Below are 19,191 nucleotides of genomic sequence, written 5' to 3'. Positions count from 1 at the left end.
GGAGAGGTGAGCTATTCCAGGTATTTTCGCAGCTCACACGGGGCACTTAATGCCCAGACAGTTTGACCCTCAGACACAATCTTTGTTGCGAGGAAGCTATTTCTGAAGTACTGTGGTCGAGATCTTTGCTGGATTCATCGTGCTGGCATCTTCCTGGGGTCCTGCTGCTACACGGCTGTACTCTCTGATTTGCTGAAGTACAAAAGACTCTGCTTCCTTCATCAGTGGCTCCATCGCTGTTAAGCGAAGTGCCAAAGACACACTCGGGTCCATCAGGCAAGCTGATGCAGGGGTTGGATTGAAGATGGCTGCCAGAGGATTCAGTATGCATGCAAAGCACTCATGCAATGACTTCAGGAGGACCTGTGCCAACTGTTTTGCAACAGTAGTTGACTGCAAGTGTGCCTCAAGATTGAGAAAGCATGGCACCATATCAAGACAGCGACTGGCTGTCAGTTTTAAGTTGGTTGGATTGCAAAAGGCACTAGCACCTTCACAAGCTGCTCTAGCTTGGCCCAGTCACTGGTCAGCAAGTTGGTCAGTGTGGATTGCGACCGGCTCCAGCAACTTCACAAGCTGTTCTCAGCGCACGCCCTCAGATTTCTTCCCTGTTAACTAGTGATAGCTAGTGATAGTGATGCACAAGCTAGGACTATTTGAAACATTGCTACACTAAAGTATGTGGACGCCTGCTCGCCGAACATCTCATTCCAAAATAATGGGCATTAATATGGAGTTGGTCCCCCCTTTGCTGCTATAACAATCTCCACTCTTCTGTGAAGGCTTTCCACTAGATGTTGGAACATTGCTGCGGGGACTTGCTTCCATTCAGCCACAAGAGCATAAGTGAGTGTTGGGCCTGGCTCACAGTCGGCGTTCCATTTCATCCCAAAGGTGTTCGATGGGGTTGAGGTCAGGTCTCTGTGCAGGCCAGTCAAGTTCTTCCACACCGATCTCAACAAACCATTTCTGTATGGACCTCACTTTGTGCATGGGGGCATTGTCATGCTGAAACAGGAAAGGGCCTTCCCCAAACTGTTGCTACAAAGTTGGAAGCACAGAATCATCTAGAATGTAATTGTATGCTGTAGCGTTAAGATTTCCCTTCACTGGAACTAAGGGACCTAGCCCGAACCATGAAAAACAGCCCCAGACCATTATTCCTCCTCCACCAAACTTTACAGTTGGTACTATGCATTGGAGCAGGTAGCGTTCTCCTGGCATCTGCCAAACCCAGATTTGTCTGTCGGACTGCCAGACGGTGAAGCGTGATTCAGCACTCCAGAGAACGCGTTTCCACTGCTCCAGAGTCCAATGGCAGCGAGCTTTACACCACTCCAGCCGACGCTTAGCATTGAGCATGGTGATCTTAGGCTTGTGTGCGGCTGCTCGGCCATGGAAACCCATTTCATGAAGCTCCCAACGAACAGTTATTGTGCTAATGTTGCTTCCAGAGGCAGTTTGGAACTCGGTAGTGAGTGTTGCAACTGAGGACAGATGATTTTTACGCGCTATGGGCTTCAGCACTCGGCGGTCCCGTTCTGTGAACTTGTGTGGCCTACCACTTTGCGGCTGAGTCGTTGTTGCTCCTAGACTTTCCACTTCACAATAACAGCACTTACAGTTGACCGGGGGCAGCTCTAACAGGGCAGAAATTTGACGAACTGACTTGTTGGAAAGGTGGCATCCTATGACGGTGCCACATTGAAAGTCACTAAGCTCTTCAGTACGGGCCATTCTACTGCCAATGTTTGTCTATGGTGATTGCATGGCTGTGTGCTGGATTCTATATACCTGTCAGCAACGGGTGTGGTTGAAATAGCAGAATCCACTAATTTTAAGGGCCATCCACATACTTTTGGCCATGTATCTACTGGCAGTATTTACCCGCCAGATTCAGAAGCTCGAAAACTCCATTAGAAAAAAAGCTTGAAAACCCCATTAGATAAACTAAAACTAAACATAATTGATGATGTTTTTTATTTTAATTAATTATGCAGTCAAAGATAATAGTTTCAGTAAAGTTTTATAAACGTTTTCCGTTTGTATTTTTATTTCAGTTTACTAAATTGTTTTTCCAACTTTTTATTTTAGTTTTAGTTTACTATAATAACCTGCACACACACACAGTGGTACATAGAGTACACCTTGTATGTACAGTACAGTCATGGTCAAAAGTTTTGAGAATGACACAAATACTAATTTTCACAAAGTCTGCTGCCTCAGTTTTTATGATGGCAATCTGCATATGAAAATGAACTTAATCCCAAAAAAACATTTCCACTGCATTTCAGCCCTGCCACAAAAGGACCAGCTGCCATCATGTCAGTGATTCTCTCGTTAACACAGGTTAGAGTATTGACGAGGACAAGGCTGGAGATCACTCTGTCATCCTGATTGAGTTAGAATAACAGACTGGAAGCTTTAAAAGGAGGGTGGTGCTTGAAATCATTGTTCTTCCTCTGTTAACCATGGTCACCTGCAAGGAAACACGTGCCGTCATCATTGCTTTGCACAAAAAGGGCTTCACAGGCAAGGATATTGCTGCTAGTAAGATTGCACCTAAATCAACCATTTATCAGAACATCAAGAACTTCAAGGAGAGAGGTTCAATTGTTGTGAAGAAGGCTTCAGGGAGCCCAAGAAAGTCCATCATGCTTTTCCAGCATGATGGAACACCTTGCCATAAGGCAAAAGTGATAACTAAGTGGCTCAGGGAACAAAACATCGACATTTTGGGTCCATGGCCAGGAAACTCCCCAGACCTAAATCCCATTGAGAACTTGTGGTCAATCCTCAAGAGGTGGGTGGACAAACAAAAACCCACAAATTCTGACAAACTCCAAGCATTGATTATGCAAGAATGGGCTGCCATCAGTCAGGATGTGGCCCAGAAGTTAATTGACACCATGCCAGGGCGGATTGCAGAGGTCTTGAAAAAGAAGGGTCAACACTGCAAATATTGACTCTTTGCATAAACTTAATGTAATTGTCAATAAAAGCCTTTGACACTTATGGAATGCTTGTAATTATACTTCAGTATACCATAGTAACATCTGACAAAAATATCTAAAAACACTGAAGCAGCAAATTTTGTGAAGACCAATACTTGTGTCATTCTCAAAACTTTTGACCACGACTGTCCATGTACCCACAGTGTATGTAGTAGACCCACACACACACGCACGCACACACTAACAACCTTGTAACTAACAATTTTCTACCCATCCCAGACTACTCCACCCTCCTCCTCACTATTACAACAACAACCCTTCCTACTCATTCAGATTGAACAGAGCTAAAAAGCCTCCATGTCAATTATGATATGAATCATAGAGCCAAACAGTGATAAATCCTGGGGACTACTTTGTACTCAGCATCGTTATGGTGAGCAATTATAAACATTCTATTCCATTCCTTTCAGGGTGGGCATGGCTGGATGACTTACAGTACACAGATCTAGGATCAGATGAGAGAATATGACTGAGTATGCAGGGGTAATGTGATATATGATTATAGAACGAGGTGGGTTATTACAGGGGATCAGATTTTCCATAGATTCAGGTGCAATTACTGCAGATGGCAACCACAGTGGTTTTATCTCCTAATCAAAGGCGCACAGCAACCAAGACTCTGGGGATTTTGAGAGTGTGCGTGTGTGTCACAAATGCAACAGTGTGAAGCAAAGTTACTGGGACCTACTTTGATGTTGACTCTTCGTCATACTTGCTCTTCAGGTCCAAAAGCTCTGCCTGAGTTGCTTCAAGTGCTGAAAAAACAAATCAACCATTTTGAAAGAAGACCAGCGGTGGTTGGATGGAAGAAGTACACTGCTAGGCACTAACATACTGCCCTCTATATATTCCAGTAAGGACTGAGTGAGGCCTTTCTGCCTCCAGTTACCCAACCTAAGACAACTTTGGTAACTTTAATTTACAGTACTCTTACAGCTGCTATTTGTAAGTAAATTACATGCTAGTAGTTAGTACTTTTCTGGTAGTTTGTTTTTATTTTTTCTTCATGTACCAAATGGTACTGTTTCAAAGGGTCTCTCTATCTCTCACACACACACACACACACACCCACACACACACACACACACACATCAGGCTACAATACTAGGGTGAGTGGCTGGGCCTAGACTCTGGAGCTGATGTGCTGTGACAGGGGACTGTCAGTCCTAGAGCAGGGAGCAGGCTGCATAGGGCGGGGACTGGGACAGTGTTGACAGGCCTGGATTAGTCACTCACTAGGCAGTAGCCAGCCAGCCAGCCAAAAGGACATAGAAAGAGAGAGACAGAATAATCCACCATCTGATGCTGCCTTCTGGGTCAACATAAAGACATACTGCCAGCCGAGGAGTGTGTTGACACCAAGCGAGCCTTAGCTGTGCCACATTGGGGGCATTTATGCAAAGGTTTGCGATAGTATACGTGTGGATCTCAAGTTAGGATTGGGCCTGTGAGACTATAACTGGGTGTAGAAAGTTAGCAACTGCTTACCTGTCTGTAGGGACTGGGCCTTACTGTCTGCCTCCTCCAGCTTTGACACCACAGACTCCTGGTTCTCCTGTTGTTGACTGTGTGGACAGAGGAACAGAGGGAACAGACTAGCTTAGTATCACCTCGGTAAGAAACAACATTTTCACTTAGCAGCATTTCAAAAGGCTAATGTAGCATCACTTAATGGCAAGGGTCAAGTTAGCATACTAGCATCACAACAAAAAGGAGCGAACATGTTAGCAGGGCAGCCGCTAACCGCTAGCCGAGCATCTAGAAGATACAGGTAAGGTATGAGGTTAGCATTGCATCACTCAACGTGAAGGTTCCAATTCAGCACTTCAGAAAAAAAGAGGACAGGTTACCATAGCACCCGGCTCAAATGAACAAGCACTCGCTCAGATTCCAGTTGAAGTGGTAGAGTGCAACTGGAGAAGCGTCCCGTTTGGAGAGGACGGTTAAGTGGCGTATTTTTTGCCAACAGAGCTAGGCCAATCAGGCCCTGTGGTGAAGACACCCTCTGTTCTGCTCTGTCCTGACTGTTGTCTGCGGTTTATTACTATTAATACTGGAACATCTGGGCCAACCATAGGGCCTCTTTCTTCATACCACCAGCTCTCCTGCACTGGCAGACTACTCATCAATTTACCTCAGTGCTAAAGTGGAGGGGAACACGCCAAACCCTGAAGAATTAACTTCAACTCCTGACTGGCTAGCTGTTACTGAGGACGAGATGAGAGGGGTTGAGTCGGTTTGTCCTTGGGAGTTGGTTCATTATAAGGACAGACTGTCAATCTCCAAAGGGAAAGATCATCAAGGTTGGGCCTCATTGGTAACCACTATCCATGATATCTCTTGTTTATCAGATGTATGGGTAGGTACTCTGTAGTTGCCAGATTTGGAAATTCTAATTAAGACATACGGTTTTACAATCTGGGATGTCTACTGTCTGTCTATATTTAGGTTTAATAGTGTGAGACACTACCAGATATTACATATCCTCGACCTGGCCAAAGTGTGTGGCCTAAAAATAGAGCTGGTGAGATGCTAGTGTGTTCAGGAAGTTGGGCAAAGTGTCCTATCACCATAAGCATAACTTTAGTGCCAACCACTCGTGACCCTGCGCATAGTGGAGAGTTGTCATGCTGTGATCTGGCCTTACTCCCACAGTCACTACAACTCTTAACACCACCTGATGCCAGGCAGAAACCCCCAGGCAGAAACCCCCAGCAAGACCCTGCATCAACACAACACAGCCAGCCCATTGAATGGTTGTGCAGATTTTCACCAATCAAAACAATCTCTTTCTCTCCCTCTTTTCCTCACAGGTGCTATTTCTGGGTGACTAAGAAACAGAATAATTCAAGGTAGCAGAATGGGGTTGTGCTCTACGGTGGCGGCTTTGTAAAAGGGTGACAGAGGTGACAAGTTACAATGGGCCTGTATTGTTGCCCTCTGAAGTAACAGATAACAGAGCAGAACTGTGTCCCTGTCCTGTGACTGACAGTCTGGCAGCAGTGATGATCAGGAGGCTCAGTGCGGTATTACCATCCATGCCGGGGGGGTTAGGAGTAAACAAACAGCGGTGAATTAAAAGGTATTACGGTGCAAAGGGATTATAGCTACGGTTGGTTGGTCCCAATAAAAGCCTTATGTAAAGGCCGCATATGCCTCCATCAGGATACACTGATGGGATCATATAATACTGTATGACATGGGGTTGAGGGAGAGCCTGTTCGAGTTCAAATTGAGATATCTCACATTCAGATATGATTAGGAGTAAGTTCAATAGGAATATGATGGGGTAAAACAATGTAAAAAACGAATGAGTGCCGGTTATCTCTCATTCCGGATTCAATATCTGCTCAGCTCCAGTGCTGAGTGAAAGTGTAAATGTTAACGTGATAGGGAGTCCGTTTCAGTGCCCTTCACAACAACCCTGACGTATCTGATAACCTTCCAGTGAGCCATGGCCGTAGTTGAACTAAAGTTGCTCACTCACTTACCTACAAAGCAAACATATAGGAGACTGACCATCGTTAAGGCCAGACAGACTGAAGAGACAGAATTTACTAAGAGAACCATTGGTTCACCATGGAAGTATGGAAATATGTAACTAAATACTGTTATAGTACAATAAAATATAATAGTTATATTGATTGAATATGCAGACAACAGCTGTAAGGGTATTCAGTCTGGGCCTAACCATCGCTCATACTCCGACACAAACTGCAGCCAGTAGTCGCTGCCCATTTGCTAACACCAGCTAGCCTATCTTCCACAGCCAGTCCTTACTAGCAGAGTAGCGGCAGGGCAGGGTTCGGGCTACAGGGTGCGCTCATGCTTACCTCTCCTCCTCTGCATGGTTGTTGTGAAGCTGCCCCTCCTCCTCTCCCTCTCTCCTCTCCTCCTGGCCCAGCTCCTTGGCCTGCTTCTTCAGGGTCTCTTCATACTCCTCTATCTTCTCCTTAAGTGCTTTAATTGTGACCTCTGAGAGAGAGAGAGAGAACTCAAAATGTCAGTAAGTGATAGGATAACAGGAAATAGATAAACTAGAGTACCAACATGATATTAGGTACCAAGCCATAAGTATCCTGATGTGCTCGTCTGGACTGTCAGTAACACTGACAGAGGCTGAGGGATCCTCCAAGTAGGAGGAGGACGGGAGGCTCCACTCCACTATGTGCAGTGTGTTTATAGGCACAGCCCTTGCGCTTGCTAATAGATCACGAGATCACAGTGTATTACTGACTGAGAGCTCTCAGTTTCCCTCCCACTTCGTACTCGTCTTCTCTTCCTTTTTTTCTCTCGCTCACTCATTCGCTGGTGCCCTCTCGCTCTCTTTCTCTCTCTCTCGCTCTTCCTCCTCCTCTGCAGTGATTTAAACTCCGACATTTCAGCCCTGACACATAATCAATGGTGATGAGTCCCCTCTGAGCCCTTTTCCCCCTTAACTGTTAAATTGAACTTTAAACATTTAGGTTGCAGGGGATCAATGGCCTCGGCTGGGCTGGGATGAGACAGAGAGAGAGAGAGGAAGGAAGAGAGGGATGGAAAAGAGAGAGAATGAGAGAGGGGGGATTCTCCACTCCACCACCGCTGAGGTGGGAGATCTGCAGCTTAGCTGGGGCACGGCGGGGGAGAAAGAAAATCAATGGCAAAATAAAATATTGCCGCTATTGAGCTGGGTCAATTAGCTCTTGGTGGGAGGGGAATTCCAAAGACAGAGAAGGCAGCCCCCCCTACCCTCCTCCTCCTCCCTCTATCCCCTCTTCTTTCCCCTGCTTTTCTGAAAAGGAGACAAAAAGGCTTTAGAGGCCTATACAATTGGGCTACATCTGAAAAGACTGCCCGGGGCTACTTTACCATAAAGAGGGCTATGAAGGATGTGAGCCTTTATTAAAAAGGATCTATACTGAACAAAAATATAAACGCAACATGTAAAGTGTTGGTCCCATGTTTCATGAGCTGAAATAAAAGATCCCAGAAATGTTCCATATCCACAAAAAGCTTATTTCTCTCAAATGTACAACCCTGTTAGTGAGCATTTCTCCTTTGCCAAGATAATCCATCCACCTGACAGGTGTTGCATATCAAGAAGCTGGTTAAACAGCATGATCATTACCCATGTGCACCTTATGCTGGGGACAATAAAAGACCACTCTAAAATGTGCAGTTTTTTCACATAACACAATGCCACAGATGTCTCAAAGTTTTGAGGGAGCGTGCAATTGGCATGCTGACTGCAGGAATGTCCACCAGAGCTGTTGCCAGAGAATTGACTGTTCATTATTAGTCAGGGTTATGGAAGGACTTTGGGGTGACTCTGATGCTCCACTAACTTGATGTTGAATTATTTATTTTTTTAAACATGTATTCACTCACTAACTGTAAGTCGCTCTGGATAAGAGCGTCTGCTAAATGACTAAAATGTAAAATGTAAAATTAGCTGTTAGCTATTTTACTGCGTTTGATGTGAGGTTCTTAAATTGTAACTCCATGCACATTGGCTCTTGAAACGGTATCCGTATTACAGATGATATCTTCTTAAAACTTTTAACATAGCACATATACTTTACTATACTTTCAACCAGATCGTTGTGGTATTCCATCCATTTCCAAGACGGCTGAACATTGATAAACATTGATAAATCTCCCAATGGGGAGTCGTAAGCGGTTCAGTGAACTATGCTTGTCTTAGCTCCCTGAGCTAATGCCTATGGCTTTAGCTCAGCAAGCCAACAATTTATTGTGGCCCACCGGTTCAAACTCAGTCGATCAAACTGCTCCAGTATAGGTACAAAGAGTATGTGAAGGAAAATAATATATATATATATATATATATATATATATATATATATATAAATAATTACAGTGCCTTCGGAAAGTATTCAGACCCCTTGACTTTTTCCACATTTTGCTACGTTACAGCCTTATTCTACAATTGATTAAATAAATAAAAATCCTCATCAATCTACACACAATACCCGATTGACAAAGCAAAAACAGGTTTTTAGAATTTTCTGCTAATTTATAAATAATAAAAAACTGAAATATCACATTACATAAGTATTGATACCCTCTGGAGCAGGTCTTCATCAAGGATCTCTCTGTACTTTACTCTGTTCATCTTTGCCTCGATCCTGACTAGTCTCCCAGTCCCTGCCGCTGAAAAACATCCCCACAGCATGATGCTGCCACCACCTTGCTTCACCGTAGGGATGGTGCCAGGTTTCCTCCAGACGTGACGCTTGGCATTCAGGCCAAAGAGTTAATTCTTGGTTTCATCTGACCAGAGAATCTTGTTTCTCATGGTCTGAGAGTCCTTTAGGTGCCTTTTGGCAAACTCCAAGCGGGCTGTCATGTGCCTTTTACTGAGGAGTGGCTTCCGTCTGGCCACTCTACCATAAAGGCCTGATTGGTGGAGTGCTGCAGAGATGGTTGTCCTTCTGGAAGGTTCTCCCATCTCCACAGAGGAACTCTGGAGCTCTGTCAGAGTGACCATCGGGTTCTTGGTCACCTCCCTGACCAAGTCCCTTCTCCCCCGATTGCTCAATTTGGCCGGGCGGCCAGATCTAGGAAGAGTCTGGGTGGTTCCAAACGTATTCCATTTAAGAATGATGGAGGCCACTGTGTTCTTGGGGAACTTCAATGCTGCAGAAATGATAGTGCCGCAACACAATCCTGTCTCGGAGGTCTACGGACAATTGCTTCGACCTCATGGCTTGGTTTTTGCTCTGACATGCACTGTCAACTGTGGGACCTTATATTAGACAGGTGTGTTCCTTTCCAAATCATGTCCAATCAATTGAATTTACCATAGGTGGACTCCAATCAAGTTGTCAAATAAAATAAAATTGTATTGGTCACATACACGTGTTTAGCAGATGTTATTGCAGGTGTAGCAAAATGCTTGTGTTTCTAGCTCCGACTGTGCAGTAATATCTAACAAGTAATATCTAACAATTTCACAACATATACCCAATACACACAAATCTAAGTAAAGCAATGTAATTAAGAACATATAAATATATGGACGAGCAATGTCAGAGCGGCATAGACTAACATACAGTAGAATAGTATAGAATACTAAGGATGATGAATGGAAACAGGATTTACCTGAGCTCAATTTCGAGTATCATAGCAAAGGGTCTTAATACTTATGTAAATAAGGTATCTCTTTTTCTTCTTTTTTTTATACATTTGCAAAACATTCAAAAAACCTGTTTTCACTTTGTCATTATGGGGTATTCTGTGTAGATTGCGGAGGATTTGTACAAATGTAATCCATTTTAGAATAAGGCTGTAATGTAACAAAATGTGGAAAAGGTCAAGGGGTCTGAATACTTTCCGAAGGCACTGCATTTGGGGGATTGGAAATTATTCAGACAATTACATTGATAGAAGCCACAATCTATCTGCAATATTAAAGCTGATATACCCAAAATAAAACAAAAAAAGAGTGTGTGTCTCAGTCTCACCGTGGTTCTTGACCTCAGCGATCTCCTGGGTGTAGCCTTCCAGCGTCTCGCGGAGCTTCTGGTTCTCTGTCTCGATGTCGTGCATCCTCTGGACCTTCAGCTGTAGCTGCTGGGCAGCCTCCAGGGCCGACACAGGGTCTGATGGGACGGGAGAGGACACTTATGTTACAAATCATTATGCATTACAAATCACAAGACATCACTAATCACTATACAAATCAACAATATACATTACTAATCATTAGACTACACAGGATTGGGCTCTGTACATACACAAAGCATGTCTGACACCAGGGCAGACCTTCAAAGTTCAACAGCTTGGTGTATACAGTGATCCCCTGTTGATTTTGTACATTTGCCCACTGACAAAGAAATGATCAGTCTATAATTTTAATGGTAGGTTTATTTAAACAGTGAGAGACAGAATAACAACAAAAAAATCCAGAAAAACACCAAATGTTATAAATTGATTTGCATTTTAATGAGGGAAATATGTATTTGACCCCCTCTCAATCAGGAAGATTTCTGGCTCCCAGGTGTCTTTTATACAGGTAACGAGCTGAGATTAGGAGCACACTCTTAAAGGGAGTGCTCCTAATCTCAGCTTGTTACCTGTATAAAAAGACACCTGTCCACAGACGCAATCAATCAATCAGATTCCAAACTCTCCACCATGGCCAAGACCAAAGAGCTCTCCAAGGATGTCAGGGACAAGATTGTAGACCTACACAAGGCTGGAATAGGCTACAAGACCATCGCCAAGCAGCTTGGTGAGAAGGTGACAACAGTTGGTGCGATTATTCGCAAATGGAAGAAACACAAAATAACTGTCAATCTCCCTCGGCCTAGGGCTCCATGCAAGATCTCACCTCGTGGAGTTGCAATGATCATGAGAACGGTGAGGAATCAGCCCAGAACTACACGGGAGGATCTTGTCAATGATCTCAAGGCAGCTGGGACCATAGTCACCAAGAAAACAATTGGTAACACACTACGCCGTGAAGGACTGAAATCCTGCAGCGCCCGCAAGGTCCCCCTGCTCAAGAAAGCACATATTCAGGCCCGTCTGAAGTTTGCCAATGAACTTCTGAATGATTCAGAGGAGAACTGGGTGAAAGTGTTGTGGTCAGATGAGACCAAAATCGAGGTCTTTGGCATCAACTCAACTCGCCGTGTTTGGAGGAGGAGGAATGCTGCCTATGACCCCAAGAACACCATCCCCACCGTCAAACATGGAGGTGGAAACATTATGCTTTGGGGGTGTTTTTCTGCTAAGGGGACAGGACAACTTCACCGCATCAAAGGGACGATGGACGGGGCCATGTACCGTCAAATCTTGGGTGAGAACCTCCTTCCCTCAGCCAGGGCATTGGAAATTAGTCGTGGATGGGTATTCCAGCATGACAATGACCCAAAACACACGGCCAAGGAAACAAAGGAGTGGCTCAAGAATAAGCACATTAAGGTCCTGGAGTGGCCTAGCCAGTCTCCAGACATAAATCCCATAGAAAATCTGGAGGGAGCTGAAGGTTCGAGTTGCCAAACGTCAGCCTCGAAACCTTAATGATTTGTGGTCCTCTGTAGCTCAGCTGGTAGAGCACGGCGCTTGTAACACCAAGGTAGTGGGTTCGATCCCCGGGACCACCCATACACAAAAATGTCTGCACGCATGACTGTAAGTCGCTTTGGATAAAAGCGTCTGCTAAATGGCATATTATTATTATATTACTTGGAGAAGATCTGCAAAGAGGAGTGGAACAAAATCCCTCCTGAGATGTGTGCAAACCTGGTGGCCAACTACAAGAAACGTCTGACCTCTGTGATTGCCAACAAGGGCTTTGCCACCAAGTACTAAGTCATGTTTTGCAGAGGGGTCCAATACTTATTTCCCTCATTAAAATGCAAATCAATTTATCACATTTTTGACATGCATTTCTCGATTTTTTTGTTGTTATTCTGTCTCTCACTGTTCAAATAAACCTACCATTAAAATTATAGACTGATCATTTCTTTGTCAGTGGGCAAACGTACAAAATCAGCAGGGGATCAAATACTTTTTTCCCTCACTGTATATGACTAGTATTAGTGTTGCATGTTTTGAAGATCGGTTCATTGAGGAGATCCTAAGACCCACCCATTCATTCATTCATTCCTCCCTCCCTCCCACTCTCTCTCGGTCTCTAACCTCTACCTCTCACTCCATTCAAACATCAATCCATCACTGCAACAATAAGGTGTATTGTGGGGTTTTGTGTCCCTGGTAGTGACTGTGAGTGGCCAGGGTGAGTCACGCGAGGCTGACTGATGATGAGTCCTGTGTGTGTGTTGGGTGCCAGAGCAGCAGAGCTATGTATAGCTGCCCCCATTCGCACAGAGCATAGCAGGAGTGCTGAGACAGCGCTGCTGTGGTTGCAACACACACACATACACAGAGCATAGTCACGTGAACAAGTAGCCCAGACAAAGAAGATGAAGCGAGGCGAAGAGAGTAAGAGGGATAGAAAAAGCAAAAGGGCAAGAGAGGGAGAGGCAGGGAGAATGAATGAGAGAGGAAACTAGAGATAGGAAGAGGGGAGATAGCTAGGATTCAGGACAATTATGATTACTTTCTTATCTTAGGGGCTTGGACAGAGAAACTCATGGGAAAACAATACATTCCTGTAAACAGACTAAAGCGGTCTTGTATGAAAATAATATACACCCTTGCAGAACATATATTGCACTACTACACTCTTGACTACAGTGCCTATTTGTGATAGGTCCTCTGCCAATGGCACAACCCACAGTGGTGGAAACTGTGGATTGATTGATGTATATATTGATTAACTTAATTAATCAAAACAGTAAAACACATTGTGGATGACTCGAAAAAGTCAATGACTGACTGCGGTCCTCTTTTGAATCAAGGTCAGAAAATGTGGTGATGGGGATCGGTAAGGGAGGGATTTGGAGACTGGCAGGGTGTTCTAACCCTGAGTCCCCCACCCCCACTTTGGGCGCTGCCAGTCTTGCCAGTCCTGGCCTCATCAGTGCCCGGCATCGACACAGCCGCTAATTGCCGTATGACTAATTATGCCCCAATTCCAGTTGATTTTCTTTAATGAGACAGCTGGGTTAATTATGTAATCATATGATTACATTAGCCCCCCTGGCCCTGAGAGAGAGAGAGAGAGAGAGAGGGAATGGGGGAAGGAAGAGGAGGGATATGAAAAGAGTGGTAGAGAGGGGTAAACAATGGGAGATAAAGAGGAAGAGCGAAAGAGAGAGGGAGAGTATAAGAGCATATTCAAGCCAGAAATAGTCTGGAAACAGCGGAGGAAAGGGAGAAAGACTTGAGAGCAGGAGGGGGAGAGCATTGACTTTCAACAGATGAAAGACATTCATTTTTTTCTCACGCATTTACACACAATACCCCATAATGGCAAAGTGAAAACACGGTTTTTGAAAATGTATAGAAAATAAAATAGAGAAATATCTCATATACATAATTATTCACACCCCTGAGTCAATACTTTGTAGAAGCACCTTCGGCAGCGATTACAGCTGTGAGTCTTTCTGGGTAAGTCTCTGAGAGCTTTCCACACCTGGATTGTGCAACATTTGCCGATTACTCTTTTCAAAATGTTTCAAGCTTTGTCAAATTGTTGTTGATCATTGCTAGACAAACATTTTCAGGTCTTACCATAGATTTTCAAATAGATTTAAATCAAAACTCTAACTCGGCCACTATTCACTATTTTCTTGATAAGCAACTCCAGTGTAGAATTGGCTTTGTGTTTTAGGTTATTGTCCTGCTGAAAGGCGAATTCATCTCCCAATGTCTGGTGGAAAGCAGACTGACCCAGGTTTTCATCTATGATTTTGCCTGTGCTTAGCTCCATTCCGTTTCTTTTTTATCTTGAAAAACTCCCCAGTCCTTAACGATTACAAGCATACCCATAACATGATGCAGCCACCACTATGCTTGAAAATATGGAGAGTGGTACTCAGTAATGTGTTGTGTTGGATTTGCCCCAAACATAACACTTTATATTCAGGACAAAAAGTGAATTGCTTTGCCACATTTACTGCAGTATTACTGCAGAACAGGATATTTTTATTCTGTACAGGCTTCCTTCTTTTCATTATGCCAATTAGGTTAGTATTGTGGAGTAACTACAATGTTGTTGATCCATCTTCAGCTTTTTTCCTATCACAGCTATTAAACTCTGTAACTGTTTTAAAGTCACCATTGGCCTCATGTTGAAAACCCTGAGAGTTAGGAAGGACGCCTGTATATTTTTAGTGACTGGGTGTATTGATACACCATCCAAAGTGTAATTCATAGTCACCATGCTCAAAGGGATATTCAATGTCTGCTTTTTAAATTTTTACCAATAGGTGCCCTTCTTTGCAAGGCATTGGAAAACCTCCCTGGTCTTTGTGGTTGAATCTGTGTTTGAAATTCCCTACTCGACTGAGGGACCTTACAGATAACTGTATGTGTGGGGTACAGAGATGAGGTAGTCATTCAAAAACCATGTTAAAAACTATTATCGCACACACAGTGAGTCCATGCAATGTATTATGTTACTTGTGGTCCTCTGTAGCTCAGCTGGTAGAGCACGGCGCTTGTAACGCCAAGGTAGTGGGTTCGATCCCCGGGACCACACATACACAAAAAATTTATGCACGCATGACTGTAAGTCGCTTTGGATAGAAGCGTCTGCTAAATGGCTCATTATTATTATTATTATTATTACTTGTTAAGCAAATGTTTACTCCTGAACTTATTTAGGCTTGCCATAACAAAGGGGTTGAATACTTATTGACAAGACAGCCTTTCATTTTTTATTAATTTGCAAAAATTTCAAAAAACATAATTCCACTTTGACATTATGGGGTATTGTGTGTAGGCAGTGACAAAAAAAATCTCAATTTAATCCATTTTAAATTCAGGCTGTAACACAACAAAATGTGTAAAGTCAAGGGGTGTGAATACTTTCTGAAAGCACTGTAGAAACGCACACACAATGTCAAACACACCAGTGCATTGTGAATCTGATAAACCCCTCCCCCCACTAAGATAGTCCTTCTGTTACATGAAACAAGGACCAAGTAATCTCCACAACGTCCTTGGCGAGAGAAGCAGTACATTCTAGAGCACCAGCCAAGCCGCTGAGGACACAACAGCATTATCAAAGACCTGTTATGTCAACAATGGTGCGCGTTGTTCTGACACCGTGCGTCATAACACAAAGTGTTAATCTAAGATTCTAAAACATTGGACTGATAGAAGAGTTCTGATCTAGCCATGGACAGCCTGTTCCCATGCTATGCTTCTCACGAATCCCTACTTGATTGTGAAAATGTACTTTTGATTTCTTGTCATAAAAAATTAAAGTAGTACCATCATTCTTGAAGGGTTGGATGGGACCTAATCTTTTAGTTCCATTTCAATTTTTTCTATATTATATATGATGATACCCTCGTTAAGGGTGCTTTGAATGACCCCATATGATTAAAAAACGACTTTGTCTGTCAATGTGAACTACAGTGTGACAGGAGAGAAGATCATAATGTGACATTAGAGTGATGATTAGTGCTGTCACAGAACTGGGCTGTATCACATCTAGCCATCTCTGTCGGCCTAGTCCCAGTGCCTACCACTCTACTGCTGCTCTCTCCAGAACAGACGGACTGATTGCAGTGTGTGTCACACGGAATCTCTCTCTTCCTGTCCTCCCTGGAACTTATAACTAGGAGATTGTCCCTTCACTAGACAGGCAATGGCAGCACCAGCACTGCCTGGATGGGCGAGTTTTTGTGTGTGTGTGTGTGTTCTGAGCAGAAGGAGTGAGACTGAGTGCCAACTGCTCAGTGCAGCCACTCCAGCCCGCAACAGAACACTGCTGTCTGTGAGAACAGTGTGAATATTTCCAAAGGCTATATGAGAAGGCTAGAGAGGGCAGATAGTAGGTGGAGACACCTGTCAACTTTTACATTCTATCGCCAAGTATCATAAGGATGAGTGAGGTAGGGTGTGTGTGAGGGTGTGTATTTTCCTTGGTGTGTTCAGCAGAGCTCAAAGGGTTGGATACACCCTGATGTTAAGGTGTGTGATCACACACACACAAACATCTATGAGATAATCAGTGGAGTAGTGATCACTCATCCTCAGACATATAGACGTGGAGACAAGAATGGACAGGCTCCAGATTACACTGACAATACATAGACATTCCTTGACCCCCCCCAACCCCCACACACACACTTGGAACACGGACTGATGTAAGGGAGCCAAGGCGAAGGTCTCTAGGTGCTGCTTAACAAGTCTTGGTAGGCTTTGAGCTGTGTGTGTGTGTGTGTGTGTGTGTGTGTGTGTGTGTGTGTGTGTGTGTGTGTGTGTGTGTGTGTATGCATGTGTGCGTGTTGTTTGGAGATCATAGGCAGGGCTGGGATCTCCAAACCACAACAGCAGTAATTTACGCATGTACTAAATGGTTCCCCAGGCAGGCCGGCTTGCTCCTTCAGGCCTGTGTGTGTGTGTGTTCGCATGTGTTTCCATAAGGTTCACCAAGGAGAAAATGTGTTGCAGACTGACAAGGCTTGAGGCCTCCCAGACAGCCACACACACACACACAAACACACAGACACACACACTCACACACAAGAACGAGCCAGCTGAGAAGGCCCAGTCCGTCACAGACAAACACACACTCCAGTCAACCTCCCTGTTGACTGTGTTACACTATTAGTCAGCCTAGCCAAGAAGTCCCTCAGTGCTTTAGTTAGGTGGAAAAAACACTGGCCAGGATATCTCCATGGACAACAACACTGGTATTAATAGTGACTGTGCGTCTGTCAGTGTGTTGAAATCATCAATGTCCTCTCCATCCCTTCCCATTTTCCCTACTGCTCGGTGCTCACAGGCTCCTGGAGGCACATTGTCTCAGGAACGTCAGGAAAAATCGTCAGAAGTGTGTGTGTGTGTAGTGTTTGTGTGGTGCCAGAGACGTGTGCCTCATAAACATGACGGATGTGTTTAGGGTGCCTCGGCTGCTGTGAAAATCCCTGTGTTGGATCCTCTGTTCCACACACACGGTTGAGCTGAGACTTACCTGGGACATCGATGAATCTCTTGTACACGCTTAGGAAGGCAGCCTCTGACTCTTTACTTCTTTTACTCACCGCGTCGATCTGAAAGGAGAGATGGAGAGATTGGTTAAGAAAAGAGAGATGGGGGAGAGTGGTCAAGAGGAGATCCAACTTTTTTCAGAGAACACGACAACAACCATATCAGTCAAATGTTTGTGTCTCTGGTGTACAGTAAGAAGGATGTTAGAGGTAGTTTCGCAAGCCAATGCTAAGTAGAGTTAGCACAATGACTGGAAGTTTATGGGTATCTGCTAGCGTGCTATGCTAGTAGATACCCATAGACTTCCAGTCATTGCGCTAACGCTACTTAGCAACTTCCTTCAAACAGCACGCAGAGACAAAATAAATGGTATCCAAAATCCCGAAGTATCCCTTTAAGGACTGAGGAGTTTTTCAGGATAAAAAAGAAACGGAATGGAGCTAAAGCACAGGCAGAATCCTAGAGGAAAACCTGGTTCAGTCTGTTTCCACCAGACACTGGGAGATGAATTCACCTTTCAGCAGGGCAATAAACTAAAACACAAGGCCAAATATACACTGAGTATACAAAACATTAAGAACATCTGCTCTTTCCATGACATACACTGACTAGGTGAATCCAGGTTAACACTATGATCCCTTATTGATGTCACTTGCTAAATCCACTTCAATCAGTGTAGCTGAAGGGGAGGAGACAGGTTAAATGAGGAAGGTGTACACTGGAGTTGCTTACCAAGAAGACAGTGAATGTTCTGAGTGGCCGAGTTAAAGTTTTGACTTAAATCTAATTGGAAATCTATGGCAAGACCTGAAAATGGTTGTCTAGCAATGATCAACAACCAATTTGACAGAGCTTGAAGAATTATTATAATAATAATGGGCAAAAATTTCACAATCCAGGTGTGGAAAGCTCTTAGAGACTTACCCAGAATGACTCACAGCTGTAATTGTTTCTACAAAGTACTGACTCAGGAGTGTGAATACTTACGTAAATGAGATATTCTGTATTTCATTTTCAATCGATTTGCAAACATTTCTAAAAACATGTTTTCACTTTGTCATTATGGGGTATTGTGTGTAGATGTTTGAGAAAAAAATATATTTAATCCATTTTGAATTCAGACTAACACAACATGTGTGAAGGGGTATGAATACTTTCTGAAGGCACTGTATGTAGTTTAGGGCTGTCCCCGACAAAAATAAATCTTGGTCGACCGAGAGTAGTCTTGTTCTTTCGACCGATCGATTGGTCAAAATGTTTAAACGTATTTTTACATACATAGACACACACACCCTATGCGTTGGAATAAAATCAACTACATATGCACTGAGCTTGTCTGATGCTTTAAGCACACTGTTTGATTAAATAATTAAGACACAAATTACTCAAGAAGGAGCCCAATAGTCACACTGTGTTATAAAAAATGACAGCGAGTGGCTGTGTGACTTGCGCACGTTGTCTCTCTCTCCTCCATACTGCAGTGAAAAGGCACCACAGCACAGCAAATGTTTATTGCGCTGTCCGTGCTGAAGCTGCAACATCATTTCAGCCATTTAGTTTCTGTTACTGAAATCCCTAATTTGTTTAGGAAAAA

General features: G+C 43.8%; 1 protein-coding gene across 1 annotated transcript in view; it reads right to left on the bottom strand.

The window, feature by feature from the left end:
* The window catches only part of LOC121550327 (homeobox protein cut-like 1), a 252,369-nt gene that overhangs the window by 59,455 nt on the left and 173,723 nt on the right, over positions 1-19,191 (bottom strand). Inside the window, exons 4-8 of the mRNA XM_045210770.1 lie at positions 17,581-17,659; positions 10,481-10,618; positions 6,848-6,989; positions 4,503-4,579; positions 3,703-3,769 (exon numbers count right to left, since the gene is read on the bottom strand). Of these exons, the coding sequence (XP_045066705.1) occupies positions 3,703-3,769; positions 4,503-4,579; positions 6,848-6,989; positions 10,481-10,618; positions 17,581-17,659 (503 nt within the window). The remainder of the gene's footprint in view (positions 1-3,702; positions 3,770-4,502; positions 4,580-6,847; positions 6,990-10,480; positions 10,619-17,580; positions 17,660-19,191) is intronic.

Source organism: Coregonus clupeaformis, chromosome 35 (genome assembly GCF_020615455.1).
Source record: "Coregonus clupeaformis isolate EN_2021a chromosome 35, ASM2061545v1, whole genome shotgun sequence".
Lineage (NCBI taxonomy): Eukaryota > Metazoa > Chordata > Actinopteri > Salmoniformes > Salmonidae > Coregonus > Coregonus clupeaformis.
Note: the sequence above shows the minus strand (reverse complement) of the source record. Positions and strands in the feature narration are given on the sequence as shown.